Here is a 17558-nt window from a genome sequence, read left to right on the forward strand (position 1 = left end):
AATATAAAATCCACTGATAACCTAGTCTATGCAGACAATCTATGGGTCTCACCTCCTCACCTCCTCAGAAGAGACAAACCAAAAGACACAGGACACCATATCGGAAGTCGGAGACCCTGCATAGCTACATGCCTAATATTTCCCTTTCCCATTTCCTCTTTAAGTTCGAATGCAATCTTTCAGTAGGCCAGTCCTTAGTCATATTAGTCTGACCCCCCTTCCCTTCTATCCTGCACCTTAACTCAGCATCACCCAATCAGGGCAAACATCCTCAAGCCATGCTGGGTAAGATATTTAAGATAGCCATACGAAAAAAAGATTGTTGTTGTGTTTGTTTCAGAGCCTTGGAGAAGAAGAGTTTTTCTCTTTTTATTTTGGTGGTGGTTCCTTGGTTGTGTGTTTTTAGCTGGTTTCCCTACATCCTGTGGCGCTTAAACTGGAAGTGGGTGATACTTTGGCAAGGTCTGAATTATCTGTTTCTCTCTCTCTCTCTTTTCTGGTATTTCATAATCAATTGTTTAATGTTTTGCTGTAAGTCTTCTGTTTTGTAATTTAGAAGTAGTGAACCTGCATTCAATAAAAAACATATGATTTCAATGCATTAATATAATTGACTGCTTTGTATTACATTCAATCTTTTAATCTTTGACTTGTTGGTTGATTCCACCAGTGCACTATAGACTGACCTATCAATGAATGTGGCGATTTAATGGTTAATTCTTATTTGCAATAATAATTACTAAATTTAATCACATAAAATATATTTTACATGTAGGTTAAGTGAGGGGTTCTAGCACACAATATCACTTGGTTCAGTATTCAGAGGGCTGAAAATTTTAACAAGGACATTGACTGTTGGAACTGCTGGATTCAGAAAATACTGTCAGCAGCCAAGCGTTCTCATCAAAACACTGTCCTCTAATCAGACAAAGTTCTCAACTTTCAGAGCTGCTAGGTTCTCGCATATCAAGTGCTTTTCAAGGCTTTCAACAGCTTGGTGCGATTGTGCATGTTGAACCACTGGCTTTATGTTGTGAAAGTACTTTCAAATAATTCCATTAAATCAAACACTTTGTATTTGAAAATTCAGTATTTAAAATGCTTTTTGAGACATGTTTGAAAGTAATTGCAAATGCATGCAAATGTTCCTTAAATGTATTTTTAAATATACTTTGCAATTTAAATACTCAGTATTTGTAAATTTTGTGTATCAAATAATTTATTTAAAAAAGGATTTAAAAGTAATTAAAAGACTTGCCTTCACACTGAGTCAGTGGGTGGGGGGTGCATCAGAGCATTTTCTATTATCCATGTAAAAATGAGGAGGGTGGTGGTTGGGTCAATAAAAAAATGTTGACACTGGCCTTTAAAGTCAATTGTACAGCCCTGAGGAGAGCCTTTCCTCATACGCCCTCCCAGCCCTGTCTGATCTGGCATAATGCTCAATAATGCCCTCACTAACCCGGACAAAATTAGAAGAGAAAACTATTTCTCTGAAAAAAGAACATTAAATACATTAAATACAAGATATCACAACAAAATTTCACTGGCAGTCTATCCAAGCCTTGTTTTATTCACCCTGTGAACTGCCAGGAATCAAGATCAGGAAAAAATCTCAGCTGTCACTCACCTTCTAGCTCCTCCTTCTCAAAGTGGATGTTGGGGACGGTCCCACCCTGATCCACCACCACCTCCTCATCTGGCCGCTGCACACAACACAAGAGCAAGAACATTACAGGAGGGCAGCATGGGAAACACTCAGGCTGGGATTCAACCCCCTGTATCCTTTACTTTGATAACAGAAGTGCCCTCCAAAATTATTTACACCCATGATGAACATGAACAAAAAGTCTGTATAAAATCAATAAAACAATCAATTAGTGACATTTTACTGCTCAAACATTTGTGAAATACTTCTCAAATTAAATCTCCATACTGATTTTATCACTGGTAAAACATATTTTATTTTCAGAAAAGTGGTAAACTAGCAAAAAATAAATATAATATAAAGCATTAAAATATAATAAAGTATGCGAAACAGCATTTTAAAATATTGTTAATTCAAAATGTTCTAAATGCGCAGAATTGTCAATAATGTTATGTAAATGGCCAGTCGGTTCATTATTCAAATTAACACCTAGATTATAACATTTATATTAAAATATTATTTTGAAGACTACCACTAAATAAAACATTATTCAAGATTTGTCACTGGAAAAAGAGCATTTCAGGCAGCCTATCCATTCATAAGTGATAATTATGCACCATTGCAAGAATCAGCTATTTTGTTTCTGTAATGCTATTTAGAAAGAGACTGTCACCAAGTTTATTAGATTCGGAGTGCCAATGGCATATTTTCAGCAAAAATATGCAAAGTGGCAAAGTGAAATCACATTCATTTATGATAGTGGACTATGCTGTTGATAAAAGTTGTATGTACTTCATTCATAGGTCATTATGACAAAACAATTATGTGCGGTGCATTCTGAAAATGCTGGTGCCATAACACAAACACTTACATACATAACACTGATATTCAGGTGGGAAACAGACAGATTGACGTAGATCACATCAACCTATCCAAAATGCAAAATACATACAAAGTAGTCTGTGATATCTCTAGCCATCCAAACCAACATCAGCTTTGCTAAACAACAAGCTGAGTTGAAGTTGGACAGTCTTTGGTTTTGATTTTTGCATATATAAAACACCCACACAGATTGAGTGAATGCTGGAGCAGCAGGTGAAACCCTACTGGAGGAGGCAGCCATATTGTCATCTCAAATCAAATCAAATCAAAATGCATTTTATAGCGCATTTCACAAACAGTTGTCACAATACACTTTACAGAAAACCCTGGCCTACACCCCCAATATAAGAACTGTGACAGTGTAAGAAAGTTCTAATGGAAGAAAGTGTGATTTATTTCCATTTAAAAATGAATACTAATGAATCATCTCATTTTTATGGCCTAATTTCCTTTTTACGTTTACTCCTCAATCTTTTTTTTACCTCTGTAGCCTTTCTGCTAACAACCTTGGTAATATAAATTCATTAAAATAACTCCATTATGAAACAAATTAAAATAATTAGGCATAACCTATAGGCTTCCAGTGGTGCTGATGCTCCTGTGTTTCTTATGGGGGACTTTTACCACTGCAGGTAAATTAGCCCTGCCAGGGATTGAACACTACATCAGATGTGATACCAGGAATAATAGAATTTTAGACAAGTGCTATGGCAATGTCAAACATGCATTCAAAGCCGTAGCTAAATCGCCCGTGTCAAATTCAGATCATAAGAGCATTCATCTTATCCCCACATACAGAACAGCCCTAAAGAGCAGCAGGGTCTGCCAATGTACGGACAGGAGACAGTACTGAAACACTCAAAGGCTGTTTCCTACGCACTGACTGGGAAGTGCTTTTCAATGAGCCAACCATAGACGTTGCCACAGAAGTTATTACAAGATACATCACATTCTGTGTTGACAGTGTAATCCCCAAGAGGACAATGAAGGTATCTCCAAACAATTAACTATACATCACAAGGGAAGTTAATTAATGCATCAACTGTAAAAAGTTAGTGCTGAAGAACAAAGCTCAGAACTGCAAAACAACACCACAGGGAGGTAATACAGGGAAACTTCCAGAAAATGAACACAAAGAAACTACAGGACACTATGAAATTACTAATAAGAATTCAATATGGAAACAACTACATGTTAGTGATGAACTGGCTATGGCAAATGAATTAAACTGTTTTCATTGACCCTGGAATTGTGACAAAAAATTTTTTTTAAACCACCACTGTTAATAAGGCAACAGGCCCTAACTGTATATCCGCATTTTTATCTATCAACAGTATCAACATTAACATCTGCCTGGTCCCTATTGTTTCAGTGGTTCATAGACTCCGATACTGTCCCAGCTTTATGGAGAAGTTCCATTATTACACCTGCCCCCCAAAAAAAACCTTGCCCACAAGAGAACAATGACCATAGGCTCTCACCTCCATCGTGATGAAATTCACGAAGAAGATGATGGGGAGCAAGCTGATGTATGGAAGCTGTAAGACCCAAATCAATTTGCATACAACACCATAGTACACCTGGTGGCTAAACACTTGGAGACCCCAAGGAGACCCTTATGCCAGACTACTGTTTGTTGATTTCAGTTCTGCTTTTCCACTCTGCTGCCCCATATCCTCCTAAAAATACTAATTTCTCACCAACCGCACCCATCAGGTCAGACTGAATAGGACTTCATCTGAGCCAATAGCCATCAGTACCAGCGTCAGCACACCAGTCGTTTTCACTCTGTATACAAATGAATGCGCCAGCAAAAAAGAAAGACATGCTATCTTGTAGACTTTTGCCTATGTAAACTGTTTTAGCGGTTCTCCTTTGAGGTTCCCAATAGTGGAGCAAAGTCACTACGAGCTCCCCAACTCATTTTTGCTACTGGATGATAACTCTAAGAATAAAGGTTCACTGTGTACAAACTTTACCGCCCTCAGGTTCCCTGTGTGAACTTTCCTGTCCTCAGTTTCCCTGTGTATGAACTGTACTGTCCTCAGTTTCCCTGTGTGAACTGTACTGTCCTCAGTTTCCCTGTGTGAACTTTACTGTCCTCAGTTTCCCTGTGTGTGAACTTTCCTGTCCTCAGTTTCCCTGTGTGAACTGTATTGTCCTCAGTTTCCCTGTGTGAACTGTACTGTCCTCAGTTTACCTGTATGTGAACTTTACTGTCCTCAGTTTCCCTGTATGTGAACTGTACTGTCCTCAGTTTCCCTGTATGTGAACTTTACTGTCCTCAGTTTCCCTGTATGTGAACTTTGCTGTCCTCAGTTTCCCTGTATGTGAACTGTACTGTCCTCAGTTTCCCTGTATGTGAACTTTCCTGTCCTCAGTTTCCCTGTATGTGAACTTTACTGTCCTCAGTTTCCCTGTATGTGAACTTTACTGTCCTCAGTTTCCCTGTATGTGAACTTTACTGTCCTCAGTTTCCCTGTATGTGAACTGTACTGTCCTCAGTTTCCCTGTATGTGAACTTTCCTGTCCTCAGTTTCCCTGTATGTGAACTTTACGTTCCTCGGTTTCCTCGTGTGAACTTTACGTTCTTCAGTTTCCCTGTGTGAACTTTACTTTCATAAGTTTCCCTGTGTGTCAACTTTACCATCTCTAAAATGGGTAACAGTTATAACAAAGGTAGAATAAACTGCAAGCCAAAAATGGGTGTGGGCACCTCTGCTCTAAAACACCATAGATATCTTGCCCTTTAAAACATATGGCCAGAGGTGGTAAAAGTACTCAACTATCATACTTGAATTAAAGTAAAGATTCAACCATGAAATAATTACTCAAGTAGAAGTGCAAGTCACCTATTAAAAAAAAAAAACTTGAGTCAAAATCTCAAAGTATCTGGGTTTTAATGTACTCAAGTGTTGAAAAGTACAATTTCAAAAAACATTTTGCAATAAAACAAAACCAATCATTTTACATAACATTTAACATCTCTGTAGAGTGTAAAGACGAAAGCAAACACTTTCCTGCTTGGCTAATAACAGCAAGTTAACGTTAACCCGCTAGCTACCTTAGTTCATGGGTTGAATAAACAGTTGCCAATGTTATTTAGCATACCCCCATGTGCTTCCTCAAATTTGATGGCACTTATTTCCTTGAGTCGTGGCAAACAAAGTAGACATTTCGTCTTGTTTGAGTCGTTTTGTATTACAACAAAGGTAAAAAAATAACTTTTAAATAAGGCCATGGATGGTTGTCAATGCACCGGCACTGGAAATGGTGGGTCCGCTGTCGCTCCCAGCAGCCATCTCCACTTCTGCCATTTCGAAGTCTCTGGCTACAGACTTTAGCATATAGCTACAATCAGAGATTTTTAGCTGCTAAACTGGCACACAATAAGATTCACTAGCCAATGCACTTGCATTGTGCTCTGCGACATACATGCCAGCGTAAGTCAGTGTACACCATATACAGTTGGCGTACACTATGGCACAAAATCTCAATTAAGTTCTCCCAGCACTACTTCTCGTCAAATAATACAATGCTCTGTAGATGGTGGTGTCACCTGGGATTTTCAGCTGGGTAAAACTTTATTTAAAAGAGGGGGGAAAAGTGACCGTGCATGGTTTCACCATGTTATACCAGCCAATCCAGAGAAAACTCGGCTGACAACCAACCATATGAAATATAACAAATAACGACAGTTGTAATAGAAATGTATTTGAGTAAAAAGTACATAATTTCTTTATAGATGCAGTGGAGTAGAAAGTGAAAGTTGCTAATATTTTTTATACTCAGCAAAAGTACAAAGTCGCCAATATCCTACTTAAGTACAGTAACAAAGTAGCCTACATGTACTTCCTTACTTACGACCACTGCATATGGCACAGTATCACCATAGATATCTTACCCTCTAAATCATATGGCACAGTATCACCATAGATATCTTACCCTCTAAATCATATGGCACAGTATCGCCATAGATATCTTACCCTCTAAATCATATGGCACAGTATCACCATAGATATCTTACCCTCTAAATCATATGGCACAGTATCACCATAGATATCTTACCCTCTAAATCATATGGCACAGTATCGCCATAGATATCTTACCCTCTAAATCATATGGCACAGTATCACCATAGATATCTTACCCTCTAAATCATATGGCACAGTATCACCATAGATATCTTACCCTCTAAATCATATGGCACAGTATCACCATAGATATCTTACCCTCTAAATCATATGGCACAGTATCACCATAGATATCTTACCCTCTAAATCATATGGCACAGTATCACCATAGATATCTTTCCCTGCAAAACATATGGTGCAGTACCACCATAGATATCTTGGGTTTATCAGGTTTATCTCTAAGAGTATCACCAGCACACACAAAGTGTCAGATATCTTATTATTTTGCCTGAAGATAGAGATTTCCCATCTGGCTGGATTTCATGTATTTATTTTGCCTGCAACCATCACTGCTGATGTCATGAATATTCATTTTATGGTAGTGGACTATGCAGTTGATGTAAGCTGTATTTACTTCAATAACAGTCATTATGACAATATTATTAGGTTTTTGGATTCTGTGTTTTTCAAGCAGAAAAAAAAATGTACAGTGAATTCTGAAAAGGCTGGTGGCATAACACAAGCACTTACGTACATAACACTGATATTCAGGTGGGAAACAGACAGATTGGCACAGGTCACATCAACCGATCCAAAATGCAAAATACACACAAAATAATCAGTGATATCTCTAGCCATCCAAAACAACATCAGCTTTGCTAAATGACAAGCTGAGTTGAAGTTGGATGCTTTTTGGTTTTGACTTTTGCATATAAAAAAACAACCATACAGATCAGGTGAACTCTGCAGCACCAGGTGGTGCTGGAGACTAGAGGCAGCCATATTGCCATCTAAGAATGGTGACAGTGTAATAAAGTTTTAATAGAATAAAGTGTGACTTATTTCCATCAAATACGGTGAATTCTAATGAATCATCCCAGAAATGTTTTTTTGTGAAAAGTTAAGTGGTGGCATCCATTAAACTATTAATCAAATTTGTATGGCCTAATTTCCACAAAAATAAGTTGAAAATATTTGCAGCTGTACTTTTCATACCCTACCATCACACGGATAACACTACTGAGTCCTGTTCCACTGTGTTTTATAATTTTGAAGTGTACTTGGGAGCATTGATGAAAGATCAATTTGTGGCTAAATCTCAGCTTCCTGTCAGAGGGAACCTTAGTATTTGCACCACCTTCAGCAGCAATAACTGCAACCAAACGCTTCCAATAATTTGATACCAGTCTTTCACATTGCTGTGGAGGAAATTTTGCCTGCTCTTCTTTGTGAAACTGCTTTAATTCCGACAAATTGGTAGGTTTTCGAGCATTAACTGCCCATTTCAGGTCCTGCCACAGCATCGCGATTAGGCTCAAATCAGGACTTTGACTAGGCCACCCCAAAAACCTTAATTTTGTTTCTTTTTAGCCATTTAGATGAAGTATTACTTTAGACAGGCAGTAACGAGAGCATTGTAAAGGCTCCCAGGTGCAAGTGCTGGCCTGCAGAGATGCTGAGACGAAGAGAACCAGGTGAAAAGCAGGCTGTAGTGGTGCCGTTAACTTGTTCTGTCTGCTGCTCATTAACACCATCGATATCCCGGGCAGAACAGGGCAGGAGAAAGGTGTTAAGCAGGTTCTTATTAACGGACACACTGCTCTTTCCTTCATGATGATTCCTTCCTTCCTTTCCATCATCAGAGACGCAGAACCAAATTAAATTTACTCCATTTACGATGAATTTAAGCATAAATGAATCTTCCAGATTGCTGAATTGCAGGAGCACTTGCATTTAATTTTGAGTCGAATGCTAAGGACAAAATATGGATTGAATCTAGGCCACATTCAAATGCAGAGCTAAGTTCTTACATAACAAGCCTGCGCCCCTCGAGATACAGCATGATCACAATTAAATCTCAGCATGAGGAGCTGACCTTAAAATGGAACCGGGTTCCTTAACCACTCCTCTCCCGGTGGGGGGTTCATTAACACGTTGTCTTGGTGAACATGGCCAAATTAATCTCTGTCTAACCCTTCCTGGGGTGCATGTTTTCCTTCCAACTCTGTACAAGCCCATTCACTAATCATTCTTCCCAGTAACAACAGCGTACGAGCAGAGCAGTAATCCTGTATGTTACCTGAAGACGCCACAGTACATGAGTACAGTTTATCTGCTTGTCTTTCATTAATTGAGTTACATCTTGATGAATATTTCTCTTAGCCTATCCATACACAATATGACATGTATTTAGGACCTCTAGAGTACCTTCATTTATTTACTAAGGTGGATAGTTTTAAAATATATACTATATAAAAAGAGATGCAAAAGGAGTGTACTATCATGACCACAGTATCTCAGTCTAGTTCTGTACATCTTTGTTTATTACAAGGGTGTGCTAGTAGACAGTAGTGGACCACAGAGTCAGAGACAGTTTCTGTGTTAAGTTTGATATGAATGCTTATCAATGAAGTCTTTTTCTGGTTTTTACTTTTTAAAAATAATTCTGACACTTGTTTTACTTCACTTTGACATTATATAGAGCCACATATAGGAGTATGATAAAAATCCATTAAAAAATATATAATTAACCAATAAGGCACGAGCATAAGCATGCCTCAGGCACATCCTCACCGAGCTGATGTGGATTTGGGGAGTGAGCTGGAATAGGGGAGCGAGGAAGGCTTCTCTGATCCTGACACCATTCATTGTCTCAAGGAGGACACATACGACCATGGCAAAGCTGTTCCTCTCAATATTTACATATTGCGATGTATGTATATTACTGTTTGCAATATTTAAATTATATGTGTATATATTTCCACTCCACCTTAGCCTCCACCATAGCAGCGGCCATTATTCAGAAATATTTGATCATAGAATGCCTGAAGTGGCCAAAAAGAATCAAGCATTCAACAAAGCCATGCAAGAATGAAAAATATAGCATTCCTCTGCTAAGCAATATAGTTCTGTAACAACAGTTCACTGAATAGTTACCAAGCAACACAACACAGTGGAAATATAAACACAAGTTAGTAAATTAGCTAGCATTATCAGCCAGCAACTGTGCATTTCAGTAGGACAGTGATTAGAGTAGCTATCCAGATTACTTTTTAAAGCTACAGTTGAGGCCAAAAGTTTACATACACCTAGGCTAAAGATACTCAAACTCAGTTTTTCACAACTCCACACATTTCATTAATATTGGAGATTCAGTTGCTAGGGTTGATAGCACATGGACATGCAGTGTGTTCTATGGGAGATGCAGTTGTTAGGGTTGATGGCACAAGGGCACACAGTGTGTTCTATGGGAGATGCAGTTGTTAGGGTTGATGGCACAAGGGCACACAGTGTGTTGTATTGGAGATGCAGTTGTTAGGGTTGATGGCACAAGGGCACACAGTGTGTTGCATTGGAGATGCAGTTGTTAGGGTTGATGGCACAAGGGCACGCAGTGTGTTGTATTGGAGATGCAGTTGTTAGGGTTGATGGCACAAGGGCACACAGTGTGTTCTATGGGAGATGCAGTTGTTAGGGTTGGTGGCAGCAGCTAAATGTGGAGTTCCCCTTGGGCACCTGCTCAACAGTGGTTCATCAGGCTCCATCCGGATGCGGTGCAAGATCACTGGAGACGGGTGACACTCCCAAGCTCTCTGTGCGGGGCTCCCTGCATGGAGAGACAGCCATGCCCCTGGGGTCCCCAAAGGACCCACATGCCTCTGCCACATTTCGGTTTTTACCAAAGCCTACCTTTTACAGCGAGGAAGGTCTAGAGCATGTAAGGGTCGGTTAATGAACAGAACGGGGAGCATGCACCTGTTTCACACCAATGTAACATTTCATCTGCAGGGCCAGCATGTGTTTGGGTTAGGGTTGCTGTGCGTCATGCCTAAACAGCCAAATCAGCACTCATTGGTTCTTAGACACATTTGGTAACCAGAATCCCATGGTCACTCACCCCTCATCACCCCCACCCCAGCACAGGTATAGACTATGCATCCACACCCTGCCCCTGAAAGAGACAGCCTTACGCAGTGTGGCTTGCCCACTGCAGTAGTTAACACATAAAAAGCACTCAGACAGGCTCAGGTATGGCTGAGTATGCATTTAAGTGGTTTCTGTTCACAACAATGACTCCTTAGCCTGCTCTTGTGGAGCCAGATTTCTGCAAAGCTTGTTTGATGAATGCCTTTCCCCATCGGTGCCTAAGCCCTATGATGTGGTTATTACTGCAGCCCAAAGACACCCGGCTTGGAGGATACCACGGTGGCCAGCCATGATGTCATCAGACACCTGCATGCCACACCTCATCTACATCCCCCCTGTGCGTCCCATGGTGTCGCAGTAGGACCTCACCTGCCAGTGCTTTGTTTAGGTGCCTTTCCATCTCATGCACTCGGCTGAGTCTCAACAAAGTAAAATGAGGTGACCTCTGTATGCTTTCAGTTCACCCAACCTGTTTCACTATCCATAGGGCTATCAAACCAAACCCTATTTTCACTCCTAAGGTGATTTTTGCCTTCATTTGACTTGCAGGTCACATAAAAGCATTGGAGTCCCTTCCACAGAAGAATGTGGGGGGATGAGAAATTACACTCATCTGCCCTGTGAATGTCCTGTCTATGTATGCAGGCCACACTGAAGTTGAACTTGAATAATACTTCAACTTGACCACACTCAATGTGACGTATTATTGAATTGTCACTGCAGTAAAACTATCTTCCACAGACTAGAACAGTGCCTTAACAGAATGAACCACTCAGCAGCACCATCATTGCTTCTGTTTTACTGACAACTTGCAGACACATCCTAGTGTGGTGCCTCTAGCATTGGGGCTGTGGCTGAACACTGGGCCTCATACACAAAACATGCGTATGATCACATTTGATTCTAAACTGTGTGTAAAAACATTTCCACAAACATTTCGGTATTCATCATTTTTTTCTTATCTGTGTTTGTCCATGGCTGTGTCCTTATGCTAATCACATGAACAGGATTGTGCATAAGATTTTTCCATATTGGTTTTTTGTAGGAAAATCTTTAAGAACAAAAGTAAAAATAATTTAAAAAACGTTTTGTGAATGAAGCCCACTGTGTGTAATTCTGCGAAACATCCCCATGATGTCAGACCTTTTGCCAACCAATGACACCCCTAACCCCACCCCCACCCACCAAGACTGGAAGCTCCCCCACTTCACGACCCCCCCCCCCCCCCCCAAAGACAGGCAGCCCTCCTCACTGGCAAAAGCCCTTTGGGATTACTGCCATCAGCACTGTAGGAAATTGACCATTAATATCGACACATTCATCAAAGTGACTGACATTTAATTCACACCAAGGTGGTCAGTGTACTCCTGGGTCTGACATCATGGGGATGTTTCGCAGAATTACACACAAAACGTTTTTTAAATTATTTTTACTTTTGTTCTTAAAAATTTTCCTACAAAAAACTAATATGGAAAAATCTTATGCACAATCCTGTTCATGTGATTAGCATAAGGACACAGCCATGGACAAACTGTGAGCACCATGTTGCACTGACAGCGCTGTCACTGACAAGAGGGCCTGTCACCTCCAGACAGACCACAGAGCTCAAGCCAGCAGCCACGATGCCAGTCCTCCCAAAGCAAGGCTCCTGGCTGGCCTGAGCGTGCTAATGCAGACAACCACAGAAATTCAATCAGCCTCACATATGACACACACGTAACCACATTTTTTTCTGAACCGGGGGGAGGGGGGGGGGGGTTAAAAAGTAATCAACAGGGAACCAGAAGCATAGTACAAAAAAAATACTGGCTATATGATCAAATGAGTTGTAACTTTCATGTGCGATGGTTGTGCACGATTGCGATTGTCGTGAGATTGAGACGGTGGTGAGAAAAAAAACTACCCAATAATAAATCTCAGGGGCCCATCCTCCACTGGCCGGCCTGGTGTAGAGCAGGAGTACCATGGAACGTGACAGAAATATAATAAGGCAGGGATCATCAACTCTGGCCCTCAAATCCAAATCCAGCCCTGGCTTTCTTTTCTCCCAGGTAATTAGTGCTACTAATTGGCCAGATTGCCTTCACACCTGACTCCCAGGCAAAGGGAGGGTGGAAAACCAGCAGTTCTTGGCCCTCGAGGACCGTGAGTTGCTGATCCCTGTAATAAGGGATCTATCACCGCAACTAAAACAGGTTAAGCAGGCTACAGTTGAGGTAATAGTTAACAGGAATAATGAAAGACTGAATTACAGTATATAGTTCAGTATAGTGCAGTTTAGAGGGGCTGGGTGATATATCTCGAGCTCCAAGGTATGGAGGCGGAACAGGGCTGAAGCAGTCCATGACCACAGAGCGAGGGACAGGGCTGGAGCGACCCTACGGCCTCAGGGTGAGGAAACAGGCTCGAGCAGGGCCACCATGTACCTCGCTCCTGCTGAATGGGTGAAGCTAAGCAGATGTGGGCTTGGTTAATACCTGGATCGGAGACCTTTGGGTAAGGCTATGCTGCATGCGGTGTTGGTGGGCCAGTAGAGGGCGATAAGAACACCGTGCTATGGGAGATTCCATCTTTTGAATGAGACCTTAAACCAAGGTCCTGACTTACTGTGGAGATCCCAAACAGTAGTGTGATGAAGCTGTTAACCCGGCTTATTTCAGTAAGTCTGGATAGGTTCTCAGACAACTCTATTTCACGAAGCAAGCTTAGATGCCAGTTATGGCACTAAGTCAGGGGTCTCAAACTCCAGTCCCAGAGGGCCGCAGTCTCTGCTGGTTTTCGTGATTTCCTTTCAATCAGCAGCCAATCAAGGCCTTGGGAACAAGGTGTGCGAACTCTTTAGCCAATCAATGACTTAAACTAGGCACTTAAGTGCAGGAACACATCAAAAACCAGCAGCCCTCCAGGATTTGAGTTTGAGATCCCTGCACCAGGTCAACATATGAGTTGGGGCTAGCCTGGTCGGGAGCAGGCCAACGTGGTTCAAGCTTGACTTATTTGCAGTCGCTGTTACAGTCGTACCACTGGCCACGTTTCGGACCTATTTTGTCAAGTAATTCCTTTTTATCTTGTCATATTATTAAAACAATTTGAATTCAAGTTTTTTTTTCTTGGTTTTTATTTGCACTCATGTTAAAAAAAAAATACAAGCACAAAGTAAGATTTAAATTTAGCAGATTCAAGGCACATAAAACTGACTTTATTAATTACTGTGGTAAATTTTTTGAACTGATAGACTTGTAATGAATGTATTGCAGTGGTGATCACAAAGCCCTGACCTGAATCCCATAGAAAATTTGTGGAATGAACTGAAAAAGCATGTCCGAGCAAGGAGGCCCACAAACCTGACTGAGTTATACCAGTTCTGTCAGGAGGAATGGGCAACAATTTCTGCAAATTATCGTGAAAAGCTTGTGGAAAGCTACCCCAAGCATTTGATTCAAGTTGAGCAATTAAAAGGCAATGCCACCAAATACTAACAAAGTGCATGTATACTTTTGACCCAATGAAAATCGGATATAGTACATAAAAGCTGAAATAAATAGTCTCTTAGCTATTATTTTGAAATTACCTCTTATGGAAATAAAGTAGATACCCTAATTGACTTAACACAGGAAATGTATGGTAACATGAAATGTGTGGAGTTGTGAAAAATTGAGTTTGAATGTCTTTAGCCTAGGTGTATGTAAACCTTTGGCCTCAATTGAAGTTTGTGAATCGGAACTGATCCAGGCTATATAACCTGGCTAATTCAAGTCAGGTTTATTTTAGTAAGCCCAGATTTTCTCAGCCAGCTTCATGAAATTCCCCCCGGTGTCCTGGCTAAATTCCCAAAGTGGCTGTCTCAATCTGCCACCGAATCATCCCCCCATTTAATTGGTAAAAAACTGTTCTCGCTCTCCCCACCTTAGCTGATGTGTGGTGAGTGTTCAAGAACAAAATGGCTGCCGTGCATCACCCAGGTGGTAAGGTTCCCCCTCATCGCTGTAAAGTACTTTGAGTCATCGGCCGGTGAGAAAAGCAGTACACAAATGCAAGGAATTCATTATCGATTGGCTTTTGAATAAGTTATGATCCTGTGCACATTGCTTGAGAAAGCCCCAAAATTAGCAACTCACCGTATACTGGGCTGCAACTTGCGCCATAGGCCACACATGGACCACGCAAAAGGAACGTCCTTGCTCAGCCAAGCTCAGCCAAGCTTCAGTTTGAAGCCATGTCAATTACAGACAAGGCAGATGTGGAGAGACGATTCCACAGGCGGATCATTTATACGTCACACGTTCCGAAAAAAGACCCCCGCAAAGGCTGAACTTGTGTATCCTCGCTGAAGTCACCTCTGGGAGCCTCCTCGCTCCTCCAAGGAGCGTTTAACGGATTGGGATGTCTGTAAAGATGGCAGACCTCAATCGATTTCCACTGTACAAAAATTGCTGCTTGATCTTCACTGACACACCCCCAACAGCTCCTCTCCTCCCACTTCACCAAATTACAAAACAGACTCAGGCGTGTCAAACTCTGTGAAGAAAGTACCACTTCACCAGTGAGACACACACACAGCTTTCCTCATACACTGAGGAAGTTATGTCTGACTCAGTTGATATTTACACTGCTAATTGTCCCTGTTTCTGAGTAACATAACCCTCACCATTCTACAAGAGGCAGCATCATATGGTGGAAGACAGGTTTAGAATGTCTAGAAAACTGACCATTGTTGTTTCCATCAAATATTATGTCATGCAATTAATTTCACAACGGCTAAAAATGAAGTCCTTACATATGCACTTTTACCACTGTGTGATAACAGTCTGTGCATGCCTTCAAGGTCATTCAAGGAAAAACAACTGCTTCTTTTCAAATCTAAGTGTAATTCAGCATTTATTAAGATTACCATATTTCAGTAACGTTATAGTAATCTAATATATTACAGATGAACTCGCTATATTCGAATCGAAGCTAAATTAGAAGAGCGCTGTAACCTACGTAAACAAAATTGCACTGGACAATGGGAAACACACGTGTATATGGTACTCCACATTTTACATCTCATTTTTATTATTGCTTACATCCATGCACGATGTTCTTTCACACATTTCATACAAATGCCTTTTCAGAAATAAACCGTTTGAAACGGTCCTAAGAGACATTGCTGCGTGTGTTTTTATTTTTATTTTTTCAAATAAGAATTAAGTGCGAAAACACACGCGTTAATAACCTCATATGGTCAAATCCACGTCACACACAGCGCAATGTAATTTGCACACTTAATATTCTACAGCACGTGCCGGCGCTTAAAAACAACGCGCGCACAGGGAATAATTGAAAAAAATATTACTGGCTTATTTATGACATGTGCGTACTGCTTACATTCATTTCAGAAATAATTTTACTTGAAGAGCAAAAGTAACTGAATAAACTGCAATCTGAGTAACCTTAGCTGCAAACAATTTTACTGACCCTTATCAGAAGCAATCAGACTGACAGCCCAGTGAGCTATCGATTAACCACATTACCATTAATGGAAGATGCTTGCGAAACACAGTATTCTGTATGTATGTATGAGTCCACTGTAGGCTATGTGGGACGTAAAAAATGACATCACTGTCACCACAGTATTCATTCAAGATAAATTAGATTTATTTATGTTGAGAGGCATGCTATTTACAAGTATCGTTTCTAATTTTCAAGCACTTATTTCACTTGATGAAGAACCAGTCATTGATGCTAGATATCTAGGTATATACAGCAATACGCTTGAAGAAACACATTACCTGGTAGCTTAAAATGCTCTCGGGGTCGTTTATTCCTGCCGGCATGATGACCGGAGACGATTTATCGTGGAGTCAGTGGGTGAGCCTGAAGGAAGCGAAATTGCAAATATGTTCAGCAACACTCCGGCGTCTCGTTTTTATCCTGCCTCTAGCATATGTATTCCGGATGAGTTTTGACCGACATTGCAGGCCCTCGTTCCAGCTTCGACAACAAACGTAAAATTACTGTTGCTGTTCTCCTTCTTGTGGGCTGTTCCAGTCAGTGTGCACGAGCTGTGGTGCTCCTCTCCCGCACCGGGGTAGCAGTCGCATCATCACGCCGCTTTAGCCAATGGTAGGCACGCGAATGTCGACGCACTGCTGTTGCAGAAGTGCCAGCGTAAATGGTACCAGATGGATTTCCAAAGGAATAAGGACTATTAATGTAGGCGACTCAAAATATATATAGCGGAATCATAGCCTAGTCTGCTACGGTAAATTTGTCCGTGTTTATTGAATTGTAAAAGGTAAAGATCACACGAGAAACGAAACCTGTATAGCTTATAAGGGAACGATACACTGATGGAAGAGATGTATTAGGTTTTGTGAACAGCTCTATTCATATAATAAACAACACCATATTCAGCCACGAAGACACAAAACACAACTTGCACATTATCAACATAACAAATCATCAGAATCTGAGGTATGTTTTTGGCCACTATTATTGTGTGCCAAACAATAGGGGTGTGTTGAGTGTTCGACAAAAAAAAAGAAAAGAAAAAAAATGTGCTATGATATTTTATTGGAATTTTTTTGAAAGGACAAACGTTGATGGATTCAGGACTAATTACGCACGTGTCTTACAGGGTAACAAGGTACAAACAAGGCCTGCAGTCGTATCCCTTACACCAAGGTTATTTTTTTCACTAAGTTTATTTTAAAGTACATTTAAGTACATTATATAACTAAAGTGGCCCATTTTAAGTATAGCCTAAGTCAACTATTTCTTGGAACTGTACTTTAAAGGTGCAATATGTACGTTTGTTAAAATCAGTTCGGAAAATATATTGGCAAAGTTTGTTACATAAAATTATAAGCCAAATTGTATAGAAACATGTATTGCATTAAAAGTCACCATGTGTGTTGATTCAAAAGAAATCATTACACTAATATCACATGCGGACAAATTTCCAGCTTTAGATTTTCACCATCGCA

General features: G+C 40.5%; 1 protein-coding gene across 2 annotated transcripts in view; it reads right to left on the bottom strand.

Annotated features, from left to right (window-relative positions):
* Positions 1 to 16901, bottom strand: part of slc4a8 (solute carrier family 4 member 8) — a 76210-nt gene extending 59309 nt beyond the window's left edge. The window contains exons 1-2 of one of the 2 annotated variants that reach the window (XM_035388290.1): positions 16362 to 16901; positions 1631 to 1706 (exon numbers count right to left, since the gene is read on the bottom strand). In XM_035388290.1, the coding sequence (XP_035244181.1) occupies positions 1631 to 1706; positions 16362 to 16406 (121 nt within the window). In that variant the 5' untranslated portion in view covers positions 16407 to 16901. The remainder of the gene's footprint in view (positions 1 to 1630; positions 1707 to 16361) is intronic. The other variant, XM_035388289.1, reaches the window with a different exon arrangement.
* Positions 16902 to 17558: the final 657 nt, after the last annotated feature.

This window comes from Anguilla anguilla, chromosome 13, assembly GCF_013347855.1.
Source record: "Anguilla anguilla isolate fAngAng1 chromosome 13, fAngAng1.pri, whole genome shotgun sequence".
Lineage (NCBI taxonomy): Eukaryota > Metazoa > Chordata > Actinopteri > Anguilliformes > Anguillidae > Anguilla > Anguilla anguilla.